Here is an 18,177-nt window from a genome sequence, read left to right on the forward strand (position 1 = left end):
GTGAAGTAAGGGCATGTATATATTCCAGCCAGATCATGCTGTAATGCAGAGCATGTCTGTATTCCAGTTGGATCACACAGACCTAGAAGGTCTTTGGATATGATCCCTTGCTGGAGCAGCCATGTTGCTGGATTAAAATTTCTCTACAACATCCACTGTGTGCTGGTATCACATAAATATCCAAAGCCAAAAAGAAGAGATCGTACAGTGATCTAAAGACAATGAAAATGCAGTTTGTGAGCATTGTACCCAGTCAATGTGCCATGTAATTTAAAGGGCATGAGTTTTCAGATCTGGTGTGCCTATAGTAAGAAAACAAGAATTCCTTTTGAAACACAACACTATGACAGCTCATGATATGGTAAAATGGTAAACTTAAGGACTAATCCTATATGCTGAAATATGCAAGACCGATACTACATGTTGCTAATATACGTGATCATCAAAAATAATGTTAAGACAAATTTATGTCTTCTTAGCACCAGCCTGAAACCTAGAACTTGAAAAAAAAAAAAAAACTAGGTGTTAATTATATAAATGTACTCAACAAATAAGGTTTTGTTTTATACAAGTAGGAGTTTTAAATTATTATTATTGTTATTGTTATTTATTCTTTGATTTTGTTTTTTCACATATGTACACAATGTACTGAGATCATCCCAACCCTTCACTCCCAGGTCCAGCTCTCCCAAGAACCCAACTGATATCACATCTGCTCAACCCTGTGTGCATTTTTAATTTGGATAGATTTTTTTCCTACTTTGTTCATTTAGACAACTGAAAATGTACTTGTTTTTCTAATTTTTTTCTTAGCTTGTTTGTATGTGCATATAGGAAGGCTAATGATTTTTTCTGTCGCTTTTATATCCTGCTACTTTGCTGAAGGTTTTGTCTAAGAGTTTTAGGTAGAGCCTTCAGAGTTTTATATAGAGAGTCACATCATAGGCATGAGAGTCTATGACTTCTTCCTCTCCTGTGTGCATTCCTTCTCTTGCTTTTTCTTCTTCTTCTTTTTTTTTTTTAATCTAAGGGACCAATTCTCCTTCCGAAAGCCAAATTAATCGATAGCTATTGTTTTTGTTGATGAGCTACCCTCATTTTCCTTTCTTCCCTCTCTTTTTAGACTCACAGTCTATAAATCAAGTTAATCACAAACCCATTTAATTCAACACTTCCTGAGCCCTATCTACTTTTATTTATATCCAGATTTACACTAATATGTTTGATACACATCTTTAGATTTAAAGTATGTTTTATGTACTATATTTAAACTGTATATACTCACTTCTATAACCTATCATAATTTTATACTATTTTATATACATTCTGTTTACAAGCATTTATAGAGGGTCTATCAATAAAACTGACACTTTCATTGATGCTTAGGAAGTTTAAAATAAAATGAATATAAAAATAAAGTAAAAAATTTCTTGGTTATATTCATGAAAAGGAGACAGACTGTACATACTGAGTCTAATAGTTATGGTAATAATATGGTGTTTTGGACTAAATATGATGAGCATTATAGTTATGGTGAGTATGCAGTATTTTGGAAAATGATCAAACATAAGAAAAGGAAAACACATAAGAAAAGAGAGAACCGGAAAATCTGATGTAAGATTGTGTCTGTGTTTTGAACAATGTGCTTAGGTAGGCTTTATTTAGATGACGGCACTTGGATTAAATCATCATTGAGGTGAGAGAGTTTACCTGAAAAGATCTTTAAAAATAAACTTGTTGATAGAGGAGTCACTTAGAACAGATGTCCAAAGTGGAAGAATTCCAAGTATGTGCAAGAAGACACGGAAGCCGTGACACAGGTGCCAGAGCAAGTGACATGGAATTACAAGGCTTGAGTTAGAAGATGTGTCTCAGTGATCAGGCAGTATAAGACCTTTCTTGCTCATCTTAGCTTGCATAGATAAGTCAAAACTGACTTTTAATTTCTGTGAGTACGTTGCTTTTTGTCTTGAGAATCAATATAGTAGAAGCAGGAATAAAGATAAGGAATATATGAGACTAGTAGAGTATTGTAATAATTTAAAAAATAGCTGTTGGGCTATATAATATTTATTATTAGCCCTATTATTATCACGGTGGTATTATCTAACCTGCTATCACAGATAACATGACACAGAGAACTGTTAGAGTTTAGAGTTGCCTTATTTGCCTTGAACCAGGCAGGTATTCCTACCTACGCTGTCTCAATCACCTCACCATCCTTCTCCCAGCCCCCATCCAATGCCATCCACCTTAACCATTTGCTTTTTCAAATACTTGTTTTTGTTCTTCATCTCAGCCTTTTCACACCATTATTGGAGTCCTTCCTCCTGGCCCAACAAGGTTTCTTCTCCAAGCTAACCCATCGTGGCACCATCCTTCTTCCTCTCTTCCTGTCCATCTGCTTGTCTCTGTCCTCAAAAGCTCGGGAACCTAGCTTCCCTACCACATTCTGCCCTGCCTAGGTATAGGCGATTTAATGAACCAATCAGGTATAATGTTTTAGGCAGGTTTACACAAACAAGATGGGTGTATCTGGTGGTCAGTGACCAGATCTTGTGTGTCAGTATTTAGCATTAGACTAATCTCCAGCAGTAAAGTAACCTAAGCATGATGTTTTCATGCTGTCTAGGATAGGGAACAGTAAGAGGTGAGTAATGGTTGAAAGAAAACAGATTCATGTACGATTCCTGTATAAGATACATAGCTAAGAATGGATTTAAGATTTCACCTAAAATGATGAAAATTATGAAGTCGATTTTGAACCTGGTGAAACAAGTTTGTCATGTCCTCCTTTCTCTCTCCATTTCTGTAAAATTCTCTCTGGTGCTTTCATGATAAATTTTGATGTATAAAGGCCTTTAATCCCACCATTAATCTCTTATTCCCCCATCATAGATTTTACAAACCCAGTAATATAAACCCATTCTTCTATATATGTATTTATCTCTCATTATTTGATGAAATATAAAGGGAAAAGAAGAAAAAGAAAAGAAAGAAAAAACATCTGATTAATTCTCATCCAAGGCTGCATGGAAACATGTACAAAGCATACACCATGAGTCTTACTGACCTCACTTTTATATTTCCGTTCTCACAGCTATGGGACCAAGCAGTCAAATATATGAGCCTGTGGACACCATTCAGACCAAGACACCAACTATGAGTTTTGACCTAGTTAACAATACCAGGCAGTAGTTCCATCTTACACAGGAAGCTTTAAATGCACCCAGAAAGTGGTTGATTCCTCTTATAAGATTTGAACCATTGTTGCACCAATGGCCATATCTTTTCAAGCTGATTATAATTGTAACTTGCAGGGACCCTTCTGGATAAGGCTGCTCATTATTGTTCTCCCTAAGTGCCATGCATATTATTTTCTAGAACCAAGAAAGCTAGCCAATAGAATTCAATATTCCCGGGTGGGACTAGCTTGATTTTTCCATGCTCCGTGACTCAAGCATGTGATATCTTCAGTTACAGGGTCTTGTTGTCAAGTTCTAGAAGGTAACCTAGGGCAATTCCAACAGCCTGCAGTATTGTGGAGCCTCCTCAAGAAAAGGTAATCCAGAATTGACACTGAGGTTTTTATTTCCTAGCCAACTATGTCTAAGTGAGGCATTGTTCCCCCATTTATAGGATAAGTCTATTTGAATTTCTTAGTACTAGCACGTTAACATATGTTAATATGTTATAAATCTGTATGTACACATTTTATGAAGCTTCTACTGAAATAGATTTAATATAACACTTTTGTGTTTTAAACTGTTTTAATATTATAATATATTCTAAGTTTCTATCAGTGAACAAAAACTACCCCCTTTTTCAATTTCACTAATTTTCTTTTCTTATTTTTTTATTATCCCGGCTGTAGCCCCTTCCCTCATCCTTTCCCAATCCCACCCTCTCCCCCTCTTCTCTTTGCGTGCCCCTTCCCCAGTCCACTGATAGAGGAGGCTCATACAACACTTTTAAATGCTTCTTACTGTTATTTATGCCTCCTCATAATCCCTCCTCTATCCTGCCCTCCCATCCCCTACTCTATTTAACCTCCATTCCATTATTTCCCTATTCCCCTTTATGCCATTTATCCCATTTGATTGAAGCTCCTACACCATAGCTCCTTACGCATTTCCTGCCTTCTGTGGGTATTTCAATTTAAATATATATATATTTGATTAACCCATACAGCAAAGTAACAGGATACAAAATTAATACACACAAAGAAGATATCCTTCTATATACTAGCAAAAAAGTACATATATATATATACTGAGTTTAAAACCACGGAAACCATTCAATTTACATTAGCCTCAAAAAAATATTGGAATAATTCAAGGCAGGAAAGTGAAAGGTTTGTACCATGACAATTTTGCGACATTGAAGAAAGAAACTGATGAAGGTGCTAAAGGATGAAATGTCTTCCTTTGAGCATGGATTGGTTGGACTAACATTGTTTAAAAAAATGGCTAAGCTGCTAAATGAGACCTACAAATCCAATGCACTCTCCATCCAAACTCTAATGCAGTTCACAGAAATTGAAAGAAATCATTTCAAATTTCATATGGAAACACAAAATATTGAGGAGAACCTAAACCATTCTGAACAATAAAATGCTGTGAGAGATAAATCACCATACCTGAGTTCAGGTTATATTATATAGTTATTGTAATAAGAACTATATGGTACTAGGACAAAAACATAAAATATTTTAAATTAATTTCAACTCTTTAAAAAATAATTTAAATATGCTCTCCAGAAGGATTTTAATTACAAATTTTACAAGAAAAAATAAAGAGTTTGAAAATAAAAAAATTATAAAGAATATAACTATTGTTTCCCCTTTTCAGTACAGAATTTGAACACAGTCCTCACCGAAACAGAAGAACGGATTTGTAAATCATTTCTTAAATAAAAGTCAGCGGTAGTTTGTCTTAGATTAGCTTACATGTATCTTTCTTTTTAAGAATACCTTTACTTCATACACAAAGCCCACTATAGTTCCCTGATCACACTTCTTAGGGATATCCTCATTCATCTAGCATATTCTACCTCTCTTATTCTGCCTTACAAAACTACTCTAGGCAGAAACAAGGTTGAGCAAGGCATGGTAGAGGGCCAACATCAGGAGCAGTTACTCTCACATACACTGCATGGTAGAACATCGCACCATGCAGTTTCTCTACAGGAATGCTCTGTGTGTTCAATGTTTTCTTAGCCTCCGATGAAGGTTGAGTACTGTGGACATAAGAAACTAAGTTAACTGTATCCGAATTGCCATTTTGTGGCTACTCCTTCAGAGCCGATGGGTCAAGGCGATGGGTCAGAAAATTCATGTGCATTGAGAATGTCAGTAAATACAATATGAATAGGAACTGTTCTCCGTGCCTGATTTTTAGCAAGCCATTAGAAAATTCTTTAATTTTATAAAGAATACGTCAATAATGTATTTTACAAAAATCATAGTAGACAAACCAAACCCACTTATTTATAGCTGGTTTAGATCATGGTTAATTATGATTTAAAGTAAGGATAAATATCAAAAGCTATCACCCATTTTCATAGTTCATGAATTTGCTTATAATTGAGGAAAACCCAAACCATAAGCAAAACTACTGCGGAAACTACTCCATTGTTTTTTTGGTGAAAGGCAAGGGTTAGCAAACAAAGTATTAGCATCTTGTTTTTCTATTAAAAAACAAGAGAGGGAAATAAAGAGCAAACATAGACCTTGTTTTTTCCACAAAACCTTTGTCTTTTTTTTTTTTTTAAAGAGCTGGTGCACACCTTTTTTCCCCCCTAAGATTTATTTCTCATTTACACAATGTTCTGTCTTCATGTAAACCTGTACTGCAGAAGAGGGCACCAGATCTCTTTATACATGGTTGTGAGCCACTATGTGGTTGCTGGGAATTGAACTCATGACCTCTGGAAGAGCAGCCAGTGCTCTTTGCCTCCGAGCCATCTCTCCAGCCCCCTTTGTCTTTTATTTAGTGAGGCACTGTTCTAGATAGTCGTTCTAGTTTGCGTTCTATTGCTGCAATAAACACTACAACCAAAAGCAACTTGGCAAGGAAAGTTTATTTGGCTGACTGGTTACATCATTGTTGAGGAAAACCAACACAGAAATTCAAGGAAAGAACCTGGGAGCAGAAAGTGAAGTAGAGACCAGGGAGGAACGTTGCTTACAGGCTTGTTCTCCCAGGCTTGCTCAGTTACCTTCTGATACTGCGCAAACCCGTCTGCCCTGGGATGGGACCACCCACAGCAGGCTGGGCCCTGTTACGTCAATCATCCATTAAGGATATTCCCATAGGACACTTTAATGAAGGCAATTCCTCAACTGAGATTTCCTCTTCTCAGGTATGTCTAGGTTTGAGTGGAGTTAACAAAAGCTACCCAGCACCGTGGTTTATAGGGACTCACCTCATTCTTCGCTATTGCTTGACAAAGCATGCTTTCAAATGTGCTTATTTTCTCAACGATTTAACCTATAAATAGCACGAGAAGTAAATAATAAGCATGCACTGTTAAGCGTAAATTGACTTTAATGTGTTTTGCCTATATATTTAATGTATATTTATTACAATAATTATCTCATTTTCGTGGGAGCTTTGCTCCTGGGGGATTTAAACTCGGGAAAGCTATTTTTAATGCTGGAAAAGGGAAGAAACTGTGCTGCGTTAAACAACTGGTCTAGCTAGCTTCCTCTGAACTGCAGTTGCCCTGGCTATGCGTGGTACTGCTTCAGTCAGTAAAGGGAGTTGTATACAGAGATGCTGGACTGGAGGCTGCAGTGACCGAAGGACTCGATGCAGTATTTCGGTGATATTTGTGAAGATGCAGACAGACGTTGAGAGGAAAATATAGCCACAGTGAGCAAGGCACAAGGTAAATGTAATTCAAATAATGACCACAAGGAAGACTTGTGGAGTTCTTTTTGGGGTAGTTTCAGGTCGCTGAAAATTGTGAATATCTCATTAATCTCTCTCTTGGTTTGCTTCCTATCTCTAGCATCCCTCTCCCAACCCCCTCTCTTCCTGGAAAACTCATCTAAGCCAGAAGGTCTAAAAATGTTCTCTTTCTTCTTAGACTCTCTGAAAAACAGCATCAGAGATTATTCATTTTTTATTGTGCAGAGCATACAGGTAAGAGGCAGAGCAAGGCCATGAAGACAGACTTACACCCAAGCACCATTCCACCTGAGTCTTATTGAAGTAAATGTGCAATGCTGAAACAATGTAAAGGCAATAAGACAGGTAAACGTTTGCTTCTGTGGACTTTGCAACCTACTGACCAGACACCAATTATCCACATGAACAAATGGAGTCTCTGAGCACCAGTCTTCCAGTTCAGGCTTTTCTGCTTCATCGAGGGCTCTAGACAAATGTGCCTAGGAATCAAGTCACATGTGTTCTGCTGGATATCTCAGGCTCTTTTCCTTCCTTTCTAGTCTTCTAAATTATTATCTTTTGTTTTTCTGTTAGAAAGAAAGCAGATTGAAATATTTCTTACTGCCAGTAAACAAGTATGATACAATTTACTATTCTCATTACTCACAAATGAATATTGCAAGAGCTATTACTCTCCTGTTGGAAAGTAACAGAAAAAGGAAAAATTTAACATGAATGTGTGAAACAATTTATTGTCCATCTCACTTGAAGACACATTATTGATACTAATTAAGTTGTTTTTCAGAGAGAGAATGCATTTTGACATATTATTGTCAGGAGGTAGAAATTGATTTTAATTTTCAAAAATAAGTAGATTGTGATGTTGCACTGAGGTACACATTCCTCAGGGTAGAGCCATGTCATTAGATGTCAGTATACCCCACAATGCTATAAACACCGTGAAAAGTTTATGGGTGTTTTCAAATGCATACATTAATGAAATGTTGCATCAGAAGAGCAGGTGTGAGCAAATATTAAGTAAGAGCACTGAGGTGTGATGCTTATTCACAAGTGTTTAAATGAATAATAGTGTCAATGATAAGAAACATCAGTTCCCATTAAGAAGTTGTTTTTTTTTTCATACTTCTATATGGAATATATATCTTATGAGATTTCTTCATATTTGTTTTTTCTTTCTCTTATTTATACATTTATTTCTATCTCGTCTGGTTCCATAATCTGCTTGTTGATGTGGAAAAATTTGAAGAATACCCTTATGAGTAGAAATGCATGCCTTAGGTGCTGTTGATGAAATGCTTACATGGCTTCATATCATAGAAAATCTGGCCACGAGCAAAACTGAATGGAGTCTTTCTATTGCTAACTCATAGTCTTTCTACATTTAGATTCACCTTTCTGGTCATCACTCTTATAATATGGAAGTTATAAAATTTGTCATTAATTAGTTACTCCTTATTATTAATTAGGCATTAATTATGTTGCCAGTTATTGGTTATTAATTATTAATTAGTTGTTTATATTATTACATGACAATGTGGTCAGAGAAGATGGAAAAAGAGATGCCCATGAAGGTGTTTACGTTTCTTAGGTGATATAGTTAAGACCTTTGTGTGCTACATGCTCATAAGGTAAGATCCCCTAACTAATCCCCCAATACACTGACCAGATGGAGGCATGTCTGGAAAAGAATATGTGAAAATGAGAGCTTTTGGCTACTGCTGTTGGGAAGGTAATTTGTTACAAGTACTTATCAAAGATCTAGATTTTCAAACTCCACACTAACAATTCCATTTCCGCATGTGAAAACACAAAATAATGGCGTGAGTAGAACCACTACTTGCATAACAGAGACATCACTATCTACGAGAAGCGCAACAGCCGAAACTTAATAAGTTCAAGACCTACATAGAGAAAAATGTTTTTAAAAATCAAGAAAAATAAGTGACTCTTCCTTTATATAAATACAAATTGTATGTGTGTATGTATTTATACATATATGTGTAGAAGTATACATATAAATATATGTGTGCTTATATGTACATACATAATTTTTAATAGCACATGCATTTCATAGTGTGAACAAGAGAGAAAAAAAAACTTACCTAGTGAAGTATTACAGAATCCAGCTCTTCCAGTCTTTGTTTCTGCTCCAAATCTGTAGTCTTATGTATAACTCTACTTCTCACCTTTTTCCCACAATAGGATTTGGAAAATATCAGTTGAATTTCTCTTGCTGTTGGTTTGTATTGTAATGCATAGCATTTTTTCCTATTACTATATAGATTTAAATAAATTCTATCCCCTGGTATAAAAGACATGTTGATAAGTTCCTCAGCTATGAAAATGGATTTCAGATCTCTAACGATTAAGTAACATGTAACGTTTTAAGTGAGGATTTGTTATTGAGTGGATAGAATGACAAAGCAGCTATGGTGTATCCTGTGAAAAAGTCATGGGCAACAGATAAGGATACAGGGAACATATTCTAAATTTTCTCATTTTCTTTTGGCTGGAACAGAGGACATGGAAACAAACAGAAAGAAAAGATAAGGCCTAGTGCCACGAGTGGAGAACAATTCCACACGTGGGAGTTCCAAATTATGACGGGAAGAAACTATGATGGATGGTCAGAGTCTAGACCATCTGTTTCCTAGTCTTGCATTCTTATTTAAAGAACTGAAATAAACATTCACGCAGACTTTCAAAAGCAGCAAGAACGCTACTCAAAGACAAAGTAATTGGCCTAGCAAAATGGCTTAGTAGGTAAAGGTGCTTTCCACCAATGCCCACAAGATGTTCTTTGACCTTCATTTGTGCCATAATATTCATACACACATTATAAATAAACAAGTCAATATTAAAAAAAGAAATCTAAAGATTGACAGAAGGCCACATGAGTGGTATTTTGGGGGCCCAGTTATTGTTTGGAACTTTCCATTAGGGGTTTGAGAAAAAGAATGCCTGGTTACTAAGCAATAAAGTTTAAATGGATCTTTATTCTAACTGATAGGCTTAGATTATATAAGCCTTTGCCCAGGGCAAACGTCCTTTCCCATAATGCATCTGATTTTAATTATACTCACATGCAACTTTGCATATGTACAATACAGCAAATAGAGGATTCTCCCCAAGTATGTACTTGAGGACACGTAGTTTTGCCTCATTGTGTCTGCATTAAAAACCAGTTCAAGCAGGATCGGTCCTTTTAGGAAGTACTGGAAATAACCTTTGAAGATGAACGATGAACTGTGCGAGTGTTATGGTCAATGGAAGAAGGAGAAACTTACTGCATTGTGTGTAGTATAGTGTGTGTGTGTGTGTGTGTGTGTGTGTGTGTGTGTGTGCGGGTAGATTCAATTGGGAGTCCTAGATTGCTAATAGGTGTGCAAGAATGGGAATTGTATTCAAAGTGCATGCAAATAAGTGTCTGGGGCTCCTGACTACATCATTATTATGAGGGGGCTGTGTGTGCGGTTCAAATCAGGTGGAGTTTAAGATTGCTAAGCTATTCTCTACACTTGCTTGCCTCAAAGCAGCCAGTCAAGAGTTGATAGGGAAGGGGCAAGGCCCCTTGCTTTCTAGTGTTTGTTTTCAATGTTGTTTTCTTTTCTTTTCATGCAAGCTCACTATTTGATTTTTCCAGTTTGGCAGTATTTCTTTTATTGTTATCATTTGTTTTGTTTTTGTTAGACATGTTCCCCTTTTATTAGCTCTGCTTGAGGAAATCAAAATTGGGGATGAGAAAAATGAATCACCATAGCAAGAGAAGTCACCGCCTCTGGTGGAGGCTGTGGCCATCTTGACCAACAATGGGGGCCTTGGTTCTACTCTTAACACAGCACTGTTAGGACTGGTAGTGTTGAAGGTGAAGTTGGGCAGCAGCTCTTAATAGCAGCCGGAGGAGAGAAAGAGAGAAAGACTGACTAGTTGCAAAGCCCATAGCAAGAACTATCTATTATTAGGATACTTGGAACCATTAGCAAGCTTTAAGCATCTAAACTTCATTGAAGAGGGGTTGGAGCCTCTTTTTGAGAAAGAATATGAATCAGAAAAGAGCAGAGCCAGAGAAGGGAGGCCTGAGGCAGGTAAATAAGAGGCATCTGAAAAGAGAGAATCTGTTGGCCCTGTGGTTGGCAATGCCAGGAGGGAGTGTACAAGAGAAGAAATAGGTAGTGACGTGCGTGCTTCAGAGGTAAATCATGTGGAAATGTGAGGCTGCTGAGCATCATAGAGAGGTTAGCTCCTAGTCACGTGACCATATGCACTTGCAGGGATGCTGTGCCCTCTACAGGTCAAATATGTTTAAACATGTTTTTCTTTTAATTTCAAAGTTGGTGCTCTCTACTGAACAGTAAAAATTACAGCCCAATTATGATCACAGTTTAAAACACCTTGTTGGGTAGTGTACCTTCTTTAGATTAACTTTCTTTCTTTTGCAAATGCCAATAAAATTTATTAAGTTTAACTTAAAAATAACACAACTATGGCTTCTCTTAAATGGGATAGCTGCATTCCGGCTCAAACTTCACAGGCAAAATAAGACAACCGCAGAAAGCTACCTGCCAAAGAAGAAAATCTATACTTTTAGTACGTACCCTCTTCCCGTCCCTTTACCTTCTAAAACAACTGTACTCTTTTCAGACAGTGCTGTAATGTATCCTGTACTATAGCCTCTGAGTAGATTGGCTGGGTGAGCAACACCCACAGTGTTCTAGGAAGCTGCAGCCACAACCACAAACCACAATGAGTTAAATACACGATGAGTTAAATATCTACAAGCTTTGATTAGCTTTGTGAATCTTCTCAATTCCCGTCATTAATCACATTTAATTTACACATGGAAATAAAGAATTATTTCTGTGCATAAAGGGTTGGGAATTCAACCTCTTTTGTTTTGTTTGTTTGTTTGTTTGTTTGTTTGTTTGACTTGCTTTTTGTGAGATGTAAGTTGAACAGAAATCACAGGACAAAATAAAGAAGAATGTTGTTCAAACATCTGAACATAGAAAGAATGGTGTGTACAGCTCTGATAGTCTCCAGGGTGCTAGGATGATTTACACAGCCTCTGACTCTGAGAACTTAACAGACCACGTCCGACTACAGAACCTATGACACACCTAAGCGGCAACAGGATGACAGAAATATTGTGCCTACCTTTCTTTTAAGTAGCTCTTTCAGCCACCAAACTGTATGACTTTTTCCAAGCAGGTGTTTTACTTTCGTGATGGCTTCATCTCCCCCTGTTGTCCAAAACAGATAAAATCAAACATTCTAGAACCAGCGAGGCACTGTGTTTCTGTGGTCTGTAAGCTGACATGAGGCAGACGGCGAGCATCGGGAGTTTTATTCACTCTGCTCTCCCGGTGTTGAAACAGGAAAAGCCTTTTCACCTGGCTGCCTTTGAAGAAGTACTGAGACTCCTATGGCCTCTAAAGGTAAGGGTGAGACTAGCCAGCAACTAAATTTGTCCTCATATATATTATAGACCACAAGTGCATGGCTACTGAAGTACAACCAGTGAGGTTGCTATTTTAAAAGCTCTTGCTTACTGCTCTTGAATGCTGGAATTTAAATTATTTTACTCCAATGAAGATACATACACACGTTAATCCAAAAAAAAAAAAAAGTAAAAGTTCAGGTGAAACATGTGTTTTCATTGCAGTGAATGTAAACTTAGCAAATTAATAAGAAATGCTGTAAAGCAAAATTGAGAATGGAATATTAGGTTTAAACACAGGAACAGGATGAAATTCCAAGTTTGAATGAATCTGAAGGAAAAGAGTCTACCCAAACACTTAAAAATGTTATTCAAAAAATTTAACTGTCCTCTTATTGTTCAAAGCCGTGTGACTCACAGCCCAGAGAAGAAAAAAACACCTCAGTGCAGCCTCAGCTTGAAAAAGTAGAACTAAATATTTTGCTTACAAACTTAAAGTATTTCAAAAATACCTAGTTGGTAAATTCAATATAAAAAAATCAATCAATATTATCAAAATATCCAATGTAAGCAAGCAGATTAATAAGAGATATTAGAAAAAAAAAGAGTACAGTTTCACTCAAGACCCTAAAACTATTGAAATATCTGTTTCAACTAGCAGTTTTCAAAAGACAAGAGATATGGTTTTGTTGTGGGTAATAAGTTACAATCACAGTAAAATATTGAAAATGATATATCATAATCTATTTTATTCAATTATCAAAACAAGTCATTATTAAACTCTACACTATAATGAAGTTTCAGAATGGAGAAGTTTGGTTTGTGAATTGAGGGAAGCATTTAAAACTAGTGACAAAATGAAAAGATGACTCTACAAATGTATACTTCCTAAATTATTTAAATGGATGATTCAATCCAAATGTATATACCTGCTTGTTTGCTTCATAAAACACATCTCTGACATCTATTAAACAAATTAAATAATCTATGTGTTTTTCATGCTTAACTAATGTAGACCAGTCTCTGACAATCCATGGGAAAGCTTATAAACAGATTATAAAATATATCAGAGAGAAAAATATTGAATTTTAATGTATGTGTACATAATGGTCTCTCATAAAGACAAATAAACAAAATCCTCTACAAATATTTATTGAAGACTGACACTAACACGGTCCAAATGCCTCTCATTTTATAAATTAGTAGCGGCCACAGAGTGGCCCTCACGGAGAAGAGTTGCAGACTGTGTAAAATATTTATGGTTTAGTTATACATTTTTAAAAGAGTAGATAGAAATTCAAAGCCAGATAGCAATTCAAAGGAGTTTCTTATTCATTTGGTGGTCTGGGTCTTTGAAGAAAATGTGACTGGAAAGCAATATTATGATTAATCTGCCAAAAAAGAAGTGATGCTCAGTAATGCAAAAGACTTAACACTAAACCCAGAGAGAAACTTTAAGATAAAAATGAACACACCTACGACCAGCTAAAAATATTAGCCTATGGCCTGAATAGAACATTTATTACAAAACCAGCATGATAGAAAGTGTCATTTAAATACGAAATCTCGTTTGAGCAATTGCCTTATCTTTACTTTTACCTAAAATATGTTTGAGAATATGTTTTTCAAAAATATTTAAACATATGACCGTGACTTCATAATGGTCTCTGGCCTATGAAGTTGCATTGTCGAATAGCATCTCCTCAGAGACTCCAGGTTAATGGGGCATGTTAGAGACAACTCCAAAAGAGCCAGTGCTGGATGCCAGGAGATCCAACGCAATGTGTATTATCTGGAACCTCTTCACTTGGTAAAGATAAGTATATTGAAAGGCATCCCGTGGACCTGCTATTAGTGCAGAAACCTAGTAGCCCCTTTCCAGACACTGAATCATCTAGCATAGTGTATTAAAGCAGCATGGGGAACAAGATACACTGGGAGTAATTTACCATCTTTTTAAAAAAGAAAATGTCATTAAGAGATAACATAATATTCTAGCAATCTTTGTTATCAATTAGCCATACGTTGCTATTTGATTTGAAGACAGTTTTACATCGTCTTCCTGGTCTTGGGGTTTCCCCCTTGGAATTCCCTTCCAGTGTCCTTTCCTAAGAATAAGAGGCCTTATCCCCTTGCTGTGTGTCTGCTCCAGAGGTCGGAGCAGTTTTTGTGGGATCCTTGTGGGAAGGCAACCGCTCCAGGCTTATCACTTACAACCTCTGTTACAGTGGGGCCGAAGGACAAGTTTCTTCATGTGTTAAAACTCCAGCAAGTCCTGCACAGATCGCAAATGCCACAGATAAATGCAAACTTAGCAACCCAACATCAATATTAATGTGAACCCAGTCAGTTCCTACAACCTTAGGGGTAAATAAATAAATGAGTCATCTGGCAATTGCCCCTCATTAACACTTCCTGTGTGCACAAGCTTAACAAGCTTGTCATTACTAGAATCAATTTATTCCTTTGTCCAAAGGGCCATTCATGGGGTGTCTGTCTTCCTTCATCCCTGTTCAAACTATGCTTGGGTTTTCTTAACGATGGGAATTTATTATCTTAGAAAGAATCCCAGCACATTTTAAAACTGTATTTGTGATTTAAAGACACAGAAAAATGCCTCAAACACAGAAATCTTCATAAAACTCTGTACCGTTACAGAAATAGACTATTATAATTTATTACTAAGTATATAGCACCTCAACTTTACTATATTCTCAATGAGAACACTAAATCAAATCTTATGTAGCTTTTATACAGTTACTCTTGGTATCCAGAATCTATTCCTTTGTCTCATTCACATATGTGTTACCTAACAATATTTCAGTGCATGATGGACCACAAAGTCCATGGTCCATAAAATGCTGTTGTCTAATTATGTCAGGGTCTCTTTAATTTTTGAACACATGCCATGACCTTTACGCAGCAGTGAAATCACCTAGTGATGGATATAGTCTCAGAAAATGTCCACGTTGTTAAGCAATGTGAAGCTTATCTTTCATAATCCTTGCTTTCATAATGAACCTTATTATGTCTGAAAAAAAAAACATGGTTGTTCACTTTGTTGTGAACCCACAGCTGAGTTAAATCAACACAATGTTGACAAACTACTTAAATTTATTTACATTGAAAAACCCTTGACATTCTATGATGGTTAGAAGCAAACACTGCTAGTCTACAGAAAAAAAAAAAAAACATAGAATCTAATAAGAAAGAAAACACAATAATATTTATGAGACAGGAATGGAGAAAAGTAGTAAAAAAAAAAACTATCCTTTATATTTTAAGATAAAGATTCTCTTGCTTGGGGCTTATGCATAATATCACATAGACAAAAGCACAATAAAAAGTTTCCTAACTTGCAGATTTCAAGGTGAAATGGCTGAAATCGAAGTGTATCTACCAGATGTCATATTAATCAGTTGATCTCTCTAAACCAACAAAGTGACACTTATATAATTCTATAATTAGGCTAAAACATAGATAAGTCACGAGCTTCCTCAAGCTTATGCACTTTAACAGTGAGTTTTCAAAGGACATAGCATTAGTACTCTTACCTTTACCTGCGATCGTATCAAAATGCAGGGTTACAAGCCTCGCACTGCAATTTCTGAATCAATAGCTGGAGAGAGGCCCAACACCCATTTTGATATGCCCTTCAGATGCTTCTGACGAAGGCTGAAGTGTGAGACTCAGCAGTCTGACTAACAAATTACACAAGGCATCTTCATACAGTACAAGGTAGCACTGAGTAGTGAAAATAGAGGAAAATATGCTACAATGGGAGAAACATCACTTAAGGGACATGCTGCCATCTAAATCAAGAATTAAAAAAAAAGAAAAGAAACATTAAGTAAAAGAAAAAGCAACCTAAATTTTAATACACATCAAGATATTTATTCTCTTGCAGATTCACAGAATCAAAATCCTAGATGCCTGCCTGGTTTTCTTCCTGGAGCTACAAACCCAGATCAAACCTCCCGAGCAGCTTCTTCCAATCCCAGGAAACAAGCAAGGCAGCAGCCGGATGTCCCTCAGCCAAGCAGTTTCCTGCCAACAGCTAGTCTCCCTCCTGGTCTAGAATATTTAAGCCAGGTTTGCTTGCCTTTCCATTTCTAGTAGTGTGTTTCTTTGAAAGCAAGTCAATTCAGTTTCTTGTTTTTCAACCAGTTAATTAATGAAGTACAGAGTGCATTATAAATCCTGACGTTATAAAGTTCTGATTGTTCTGATTTTTGTTGTTGTTGTTTAGAAAGAATTTTACTCCACTTGGTTGCTACCTATCCTTATTTACTTGACATAGTGGCAAGACTAAACAAGTTTGACTTTGCCATTTTGCATGTTTATGTACTTTCTGTTCCTGGTTCAAGGAGCGGGGACAGGTATTCTCAAGGAATGATCAGACTAAGCCACCTACAGCTATTTAATTAAACATACTTATCGAGCACTTGCTATAAAACCTACCCTCTGTTACTCAAACATTTTCTAAGTTGATGATCAAACAATCAAAAGAAAATGTTGGCTTGAAGAGTACAGAGCTCTGTACAAAAGCCAGGAAAACACACAGTCATGGAGACTTGTGCAAAGAGTTAAGACTTTCCAACAGATCTCAAAAGTAGTGTGACAGTCCACCGGAAAAGGAAGTTACTGTCTTCTGATGTTTGTGCGTCTCCACGGCAACCTGCCTGACTGATCATATCAGTACTGGGTACAGTTGCTGTTATAGCCATGGCAGGATGGCCTTCTAATAGCGTTGTCCTGTGGCAAATAAATAACCACCACCATCCCATATGGGTGTGTTCTTGTTGTTTTAGCACATTATCCCACACAAGATTAGAAAGCCTCTTCCACTAATATTGAGATGTGAGCACATCTGCTGCCATGCTCGCCTGTTTGGCATTCCTTCAAACATAAAGTCTATCTCTTTTATCAAAATCAAATCTCTGTGTTAATTCCCTTAAGGTACAAGAGATTTCTGTTATGCCTGATAGGGTTTAAGCTGCGTGCAGCATATGTTCCTGGGAAAAATGTTTATAACTGCAGATGCCTTCTCCAGAAACCCACTGGCAGACAAATGTTCTATAGACTGGCGAGCTCAGGGAGCAACGAAAAGGAGCTGGAAAAGCTAACCTACCATCTTCCATCTGCAAAAAGGATCAGCTGTAATAGCTGAGTAGAGTTGATTAACTGCTGCAAGCTGTTTGGGAATGTTGTCAGACAAGATTTTGCCAAATATAAAAGTGATATACCAGCGCCAGAGGGCTGGGGTTTGATGATCACATATGGTCATCACATTTTCTTCTTCCACCCATGAACGATGACACACCATGGCCAGATGCTTGACATGGATACGTGTTCTAACGTTCAATAGACAGACGTAAGAGCTCATGAGCTTCAGTTCTAAATGCAGTACATTTTCTAAATATGTACCCTGGCTGAAATTTTTCAGAAAACAAAATATGCCATAAACTGTTTATATTTTACTTCTAAAAGGAATAACTTACTCACTTTGTACTAAAAGAATATGGGCTTACATTATGCCACATACGTATAGAAAGGTAAAGGAGCATTTCAAAAGTACTTCACGTAAGTCTGTAAAAGACCTTCTGTTACATGACATTGTAAATGTTAACTCCTTTTCCTTTATTGAAAATATAACTTTCTTCACATATATAACCTGATTACAGTTTCCCCTCTACTCCTCCAAGTCTACCCAACTCCCCTGTCTTTTAGGTCCACATCTTTCCTGTTGTTCTAGGAGAAAAAAGTCTTTTAAGGAGATATGATATGATATGATATGATATGATATGATATGATATGATATGATAT

The 18,177-nt window shown here is 36.6% G+C and overlaps 1 protein-coding gene across 2 annotated transcripts in view; it reads left to right on the top strand.

Annotated features, from left to right (window-relative positions):
- The first annotated feature begins 12,336 nt into the window (after window positions 1–12,336).
- Plscr5 (phospholipid scramblase family member 5) overlaps window positions 12,337–18,177 on the top strand; it is a 15,562-nt gene continuing 9,721 nt past the window's right edge. The window contains exons 1-2 of one of the 2 annotated variants that reach the window (XM_055629817.1): window positions 12,337–12,349; window positions 16,259–16,443. In XM_055629817.1, coding sequence (XP_055485792.1) covers window positions 12,337–12,349; window positions 16,259–16,443 — 198 coding nt within the window. The remainder of the gene's footprint in view (window positions 12,350–16,258; window positions 16,444–18,177) is intronic. The other variant, XM_055629818.1, reaches the window with a different exon arrangement.

Source organism: Psammomys obesus, unplaced genomic scaffold, assembly GCF_907164565.1.
Source record: "Psammomys obesus unplaced genomic scaffold, mPsaObe1.curated_primary_1811, whole genome shotgun sequence".
Lineage (NCBI taxonomy): Eukaryota > Metazoa > Chordata > Mammalia > Rodentia > Muridae > Psammomys > Psammomys obesus.